The sequence below is a fragment of the Diorhabda sublineata genome, chromosome 1 (assembly GCF_026230105.1).
Source record: "Diorhabda sublineata isolate icDioSubl1.1 chromosome 1, icDioSubl1.1, whole genome shotgun sequence".
NCBI lineage: Eukaryota > Metazoa > Arthropoda > Insecta > Coleoptera > Chrysomelidae > Diorhabda > Diorhabda sublineata.
Window position 1 is genome coordinate 30,230,218 of NC_079474.1, and position 7,351 is coordinate 30,237,568.

The following is a 7,351-nucleotide window of genomic DNA, read 5'->3' on the forward strand; positions in this document are numbered from 1 at the left end:
TAGAGTCAACTGTAGAAAACTATAATTTTTGTAAAAATATTTTAAAGTGAATGAGGCTTTTACATTATTATGTATTGTTTAGTAAATGTGAACAAAATGATAACGGTAGTTGTCAACTAGTCAAAGTTTTATGTACTTATTTAATAATAAAAAATAGCAAAGTACTAATGACAATTATTTATACTTCCCATCATTCAAAACACTCATTTAATTATATTGAATTATTCGAACTCATTCATTTCATTTAAAACTGGGGACAGGAGAAAAATAAGTTAATAGACACAACGACTGATAAAAGACCTTAAACTTTGAAAAGAAAGGAAGTTGGAAGATGTGAATTACATTAGCCAGCTCCTGACGGGATATAGCTACTTTCTGCGGTACCTTCAGAAAATGAAGAAGGTACAGACATATGAGAGTAAGAATTGTTTCCACGAGCCAAATGATATCGAAGTAATGTCACTGTAGTTCCTGGATGGAATGAGATGATAGAAAATGGCGGTTTAATTGATAGGCTACTGGAGTAACACGTATCCATCGCTCGCATTTTCTTAAATAACAAAAAATTGTCTCAATAACCATATATTGTTTTAAAAAATACGAATTTTCATCATAACATAATTCGTAACATGGTCTTTTGTTAATACCTAAAATTATTTCAAATCAAACACCTCTTTTAGCACCATCTACTGGTGAAAGAATAATAATTTTCAAGTTGTATAGTACAGATATCTACAAGTAATAATTCTAAATAAAATTGACATAAAAGTGATAATTATTAATATGTATTAGAATTATAAATATACATGTTATTTTAAGTTTCTATGATACTTTATTTGAATTATAATTCATGTGTTAGTTATAAATTTGAACAAAATGACAGAAGAGTTAACAGTATTTACCTCATTGAATAAATTATGTCGTACATGCTTCACTGAAAAAAATCCAGAAGAACTGAAATGTTTATATGATAATAACTTAAGACAGGATTTGAAAGAAATTACATCTATAGAAGTAGAATATTTCATTAATGATTGAATTAATTTGTTTGGAAGACATGAACTTATTTGAATTTACAGTAATCGATCTTCTAATTTGTAGGTGCAAGAAAATGATGGTTTGCCTTATGGAATTTGTCACAACTGCTGTTATATGCTCAACATTAGTATAAATTTCAAAAAGCAGTGCTTAAAATCAGAAAGTCAGTTACGAAGTGTTTTATTTCCTGAAGAATCGACACTTATTTATAAATCAATTACTATATTAGATAGTAATCCTAATGATTTGTGCTTAGAAATCATCAATGAAGAAAATCTACCAAAATCAAATGATACTGATCTAAATATATCTGAAAATTCGGTAGAAAATGATTTGATTGCCAAAAATTACAATGAAAACATCAAAAACGTACCTAAAAGTCCTTATACAGACGATAGGCAAGAATTTCAAGAAAATATTGAACATAATACTCATAGTGTTATTAAATATAATCCAAAAGTAAACGCTAATGAAATTTTTAAGCCAAAACTATTCGATTGTTCACAATGTGCCAAGAAGTTTAGACTTGAAAGTACTTTTAAGTTACATATGGTAACCCATGGTAAAAAATTAGTTTGTGAAGTTTGTAATCAACAGTTTATTGGTAAGATATATAAAAATCAATTTTAATTATCATTATTTGATGGTTTTCAATCAATATAAATGAAATTTCAATTATGTAAATATTTTTTTGTTATTAGAATTGTTTTTCCAGTTATGAGAACATACAGGTCCCATATGTTATCTAAACATCCAGATTATCGTCCATATAAGTGCAAAAATTGTGGGAAATCTTTTAATGTGTCTCACAACCTTGTTAAACATTTAAGAATACATGGAGGTGAACGGAAACATCTATGTACAGTTTGTGGAAAGAGATTTTATGAACACAATCATTTATTAGTGAGTAGTATATATTTTTTTAAATTTTTCTCTCTTTAGCTAAAACCAAATACTAATAATGTAAGTGAAAAGTGCCATTTATAATGAAAATTTGTCTCTTATAGAGCATATTCTGTTGCTTTAAATTATTATTCTACTAAGGGAAAGAGTGATTCGTGAGGAAGATTTGAGTTAACAGTTTTCTCAAGTTTTATATTAGTTGAAATATGACAATAATATAGGAGTTGGCCTCCAGAGAGCTTTAGTTAAAATTGCTGCTTAATCCCTCAACAAGTTGCTTTTGCTTACCATTTGAACTACTAATGAGATTTTAATTTGGTTAAGATTAAAAAAAAGTTTTAACAGAACAAAATGAGTAATGGGAAATACTTTGATAATTAAAAATATTTAGTTTGTTTAGAAAGTGGGAAAAATCGTTATTATGCATTGTGATGTAAAATAAAACATGGCTACGAGTACAAAGAAATGATAATTTTAAGAAACATATAAGAATTGTCCATTTTTATAAAAAAACTACTGAAATTTGAATCATTTCAAGGAAAAATTATTTATTTTGTAAATATACTTTCTATTAAAATAATTTGATATGGTTAAGTTTCGGGTACATTTGAACTACTTATAATTCTTTTCAAATCATTCAAAAAAGTAGAGGTGAAACAAAGATGAAAGAAAATAATACTTTGATAATTAAATACGTTATAGTCTGTTTAGGAAGTGGAAAAAGTTCAAAAAACTATTAAAATTTGCATCTTTTCAAGGAAAAATATATCTTATCTAAGAAATTGATACACTAAGTACAATAACTAAGTCAAAATCACTAACCAATTCCACTTTTCTAATACTACCTCACTTTATCTGCTATACTGGGTGCTTGCCCATAAGCCCCTGGCTTATCACTCACGACGACGACGGGCTATTTATATACACAGGTTGTGGTAACCACGGTTACCGATATAATTATCATTATCACAGTAATTATATCACAGTATATAAATAGCCCGTCGTCGTCGTGAGTGATAAGCCAGGGGCTTATGGGCAAGCACCCAGTATAGCAGATAAAGTGAAGTAGTAATATAAAAGTGGATTTGGTAAGTGATTTTGACTTAGTAGTTATTGGGCTGATAAAATGTTCGTACGTAACTGCATTCTTACACAAATTATACAAAGTCTACCAATTCCACTTTTCTTTCACTACCTCACTTTATCTGCTATACTGGGTGCTTGCCCATAAGCCCCTGGCTTATCACTCACGACGACGACGGGCTATTTATATACACTGGGTATGGTAACCAGTTACCATGATAATGATAATTATATCGGTCATGGTTACCATACCCAGTGTATATAAATAGCCCGTCGTCGTGAGTGATAAGCCAGGGGCTTATGGGCAAGCACCCAGTATAGCAGATAAAGTGAAGTAGTGATAAAAAAATTGAATTGGTAATCGATTTTAACTTAGTGATTATTGTGCAGGACACGCTGCGAAATGTCACTAATATCGAACAGATGGCGCCTAGAAAATAAAATAGAACAATGGAGGATTATTTGAATAATACCGGGGTGTGACTATTATCGAACATTTCACGCTATTTGAATAATATCATGGTGGGGCTACTATCCAACAGGTGGTGCTATTGAATAATATCGGCGTGCAGCTATTATCGAATAGATGGCGCTGCTTGTAAAAAATGGAACAATGGAGGACTATTGAAATAAAGATGGTCACGATATCTCTCTTGCACTCATTAATTTCCTTATACTTGTGCTAGAATCTACATACTAAAAAAGTTGAGACACAACAAAATAAAAAATAGAAAACATTTAAAAGTTGAACAAATTGAAAAACTAGATAATATTCATGAAAAAACTAGTAACTTGAATAATTTCAAAGGAAAATAATTATTTTCAAATTATTACGTCTATTCATAGGATTCGCTCTAGTAGGTGTGATTTCTTTTCAATTAAGGTCTGTTTAGGGTACATTTGTACTACTAATTTCACAAAAACCCTAAAAAGAAATTGAGAGAACTAAATAAAAAACACTTATAAACGTTATAATGGATATAAAGTGTTTTGATAAAAAATGGCTTTCAAAGAATTGAAATTTTCACGTAAAGAAATACTAAAATGCCCAAACTATCTATTTTGCTTCTTAAAAAAAATTTGTCTCATATAATGAAGTAATTGTAAATATATTTAGACAGATACTGTATTAATCCTTATCAGCGTAAATACGGTAGTTAACTTAAGCATCATATTATAATTTGAATGAATTTCTTTGAGGTTGTGGCAATAAATTAACGCGCGTGAAATTAAATACACGTTACTAAACCAATTAGGGGATCATTTGATCTAGCTTCTAAACAAAATATGTCAATGCGACCCTACATGAGACAAAACATGTTCTAATACCCATGCGACACTAGTGGAGGATAAACCTACTTAGAAATATAATAACTGCAAAAATTCAATTAATATAATGATAAGTGTTCAAAAAAGTATTTTAGGTACACTTAAAATCACACACTGGAGAAAAACCCTTAAGTTGTAAAACTTGTGGGAAAAAATTCAGCAGTAAACATGGACTAGTTACACATAATAAAATTCATACTGGGGAAAGAAAGTATCAGTGTAACGAATGTGGTAAGCTTTGATGTTGTCATTTTTTTTCATTTATTTGACATTAAAACAAATTCTCTCACAATAAGAAACTGTTCCAAAATATTTTTTAAGGCAAATACCTTTTGGATTTTATTTTGCAAATATTCTCTTCTTTAGGTAAAAGATTTGCCCATTCTTTTGTACTGAGTGCTCATAAGAGAGTTCATACTGGAGAAAAACCGTTTAAATGTACTACTTGTGGAGCTTCCTTTGCTTCATCTTCTTATTTGAAAATACATGAGAGAATCCATACCCAAGAAAAACCATACAAATGTGATACATGCCTCAAAGTAAGTAACTGATAGCTGAATGGTTAGTTTCCTGAATTGCTACTTCTGTTGATTTCATTTTGAGTGTATTTTGTAGTCTTTTGTGAGCAAAACTGCTCTTTCAACGCATCAGGTGATTCATAATAAAGAAAAGCAATATCAATGTTCAATATGTGGGAAAACTGCCAATCGATCTACTGATTTGCAAATTCATATGAGGTCGCATACGGGTAAGAATTGAAATTATGTTCATCTCAAAGTGTTCCATACTATTTTAACCAAATTATGTATACGTGGATGTTCATTATTAATTAATAGGATTAGATTACACTTCAACCTCCAACGTATCATCCTATCTGAACTGTTTTAGTCATTGACAGCTCAATTTTCACTAGTAATGAACTCTAGTATCTTTGCTCTTTTTAAGGAGAATAGATTTACACTCCTAGAAGTTTAATAAAATCATTTTTTGCATATGCTTGCAATAGTAAGACTTTTTAGAAATAGGTGAACTGGAGTTTAATCCTTCTACCCATGGAATATGAACTCACAGTTTCTATTAGACCAAATCTAATCTAGTGCTTACTCAGGCTACTCTTTTAGTGTATTTACTTGCCTTTCACGATATTTCAATAACTGGAGTGATTATAAACTATATTTAAAAACTAACAATTTTTTTTTTGTTTTTTTCCAATCCAATTCTATGGGAATATTTACTGTGAGAATAGGTTTCAATCCATTTAAAATATTTTCTTTTCTGCATTGAGTAACAATTTGGAGAGGTATAGAGAAATAATTTGTGGAATGCTGTCTTTATTGTGGTTTCATTCTCATTTCTATTGTCAAATTGATTATGTAAGGTACAAGATTAAAAAATTATTCAAATATTATTAGACCAATGACGTTGACAAAAGTTTTTGCTATAAATAAAATTGAAGCTGAGACCTTTCAAGTTCTTAATTGGGGGTTGTACTTTCCTATAATTACAATATTTTATCCACTGTATTCTGCTAGAAACAATTTCCAGATTAATGTGTTTCAGTTAATTTGAAATATTTTCTCTGTTCTAGTAAATAAACTACTGAGGACGTATACATGTTTTGAAAATTACTCATATATCATTAGGCTGAGACCATACACAAAAATGTATTGTCAAAAAACGGAATTGAAGCTAACACATTTTAATTTCTGTATGACGAGTTGTGTAATTAAATATTTTCAATATTTCATCCACTCCATTCTCTTGGGATTAGTTTACCGTTTATTATCTTCTCTGGGAGGATGAGGAAGTATAATAAAAAATGAATTTTTGAAGTCTTATTTTTTTGCGTTTTACAATATTTAATATGTAAGGTACTTGATTGAAAAATTGTTCATACATCATTAGACTGAGACCTCACATATATTTAGAATGAAACCTTACATAAAAATGTCCATTTTCTTTATAGGGCTTTGATAATTTCCTATTTTTAATATTTAATCCACTTAATTTTCTGAATCAAATTATTTCAAATATCTTCCTTCCTCTAGTAAATGAATCGCTGAGCTAGTATAGCAAAAAATAAATTTTTGATCATTTACTTTACTATGGTTCCCAAATTGATTGCGTAAGGTTCTATTTCGGAAAATTTTTGAATTTCATTAGACAGAGAACATTGACAAAAGTTTATTGTAAATAAAATTGAATAAGGCTGATACTGTTCAGTTTCTTCGTCAGAAGTTGTACTTTTCTATATTTGCAACATTTTATCCATTCTGTTCTTCTAGGAACTACATCCAGATTAATTTTATCTTGGGTGGTTGGGTTTCAGTTCATTTAAAATATCTTCCTCTCCTCTAGTAAATGAAACGCTGAGCTAGTCTAGCAAAAAATTATTTTTTGAAAGCTTACCTCACTATGTTTTTCAAATTGTATTTCCAAATTGATGTGAGAAACTCTTTTGAAAACTTTTTTTGTAAATATCACTTTTAAGTTGAATGAATGTGTTTATTAGATGTGATTTCTGATGTAAGTGTATATTTTTAGGTGAAAAACCTTATACGTGTGACCAATGCGGTAAACGATACTTAACATCAAGTAATTTAGCAGCACATAGACGTACCCATTTTGGAATAAAAAACTTTGTATGTTTTACATGCGGTAAAGCTTTTGGAGATTCCAGAACGTTGAAGTGTCACTACAGAGTACATACTGGAGAAAAACCATATTTATGTAATATATGTGGAAATAGCTATTCACAATCAGGACAATTATCTGCCCATAAAAGGATACACAATAACGATAAGAGGGATGATATTATAGTAAACCTAGGAAAAAATATTAGTTCTTAATATTATTGTATTTTTGTTATAACTCCTATTTTCAATGTTTCCCTTTTATTGTTATATTAAATGTTCTTATTGTTGTTTTTGTTCATCTTTTTGATAAAAATCTAGATAAGTAGTAGAAATGCCAAATTTTTAGGTTGTTTCTGGTTCCT

At 29.4% G+C, this 7,351-nt stretch overlaps 1 protein-coding gene across 1 annotated transcript; it reads left to right on the plus strand.

The window, feature by feature from the left end:
* Positions 1 to 734: 734 nt before the first annotated feature.
* LOC130452548 (zinc finger protein OZF-like) lies at positions 735 to 7,277 on the plus strand. The gene is made up of 7 exons (XM_056791885.1): positions 735 to 1,014; positions 1,102 to 1,642; positions 1,754 to 1,941; positions 4,449 to 4,584; positions 4,720 to 4,892; positions 4,969 to 5,101; positions 6,898 to 7,277. The coding sequence occupies exons 1-7, from the start codon at positions 877 to 879 to the stop codon at positions 7,200 to 7,202; spliced, it is 1,614 nt and encodes a 537-aa protein (XP_056647863.1). The 5' UTR covers positions 735 to 876; the 3' UTR covers positions 7,203 to 7,277.
* The last annotated feature ends 74 nt before the right edge of the window (positions 7,278 to 7,351 follow it).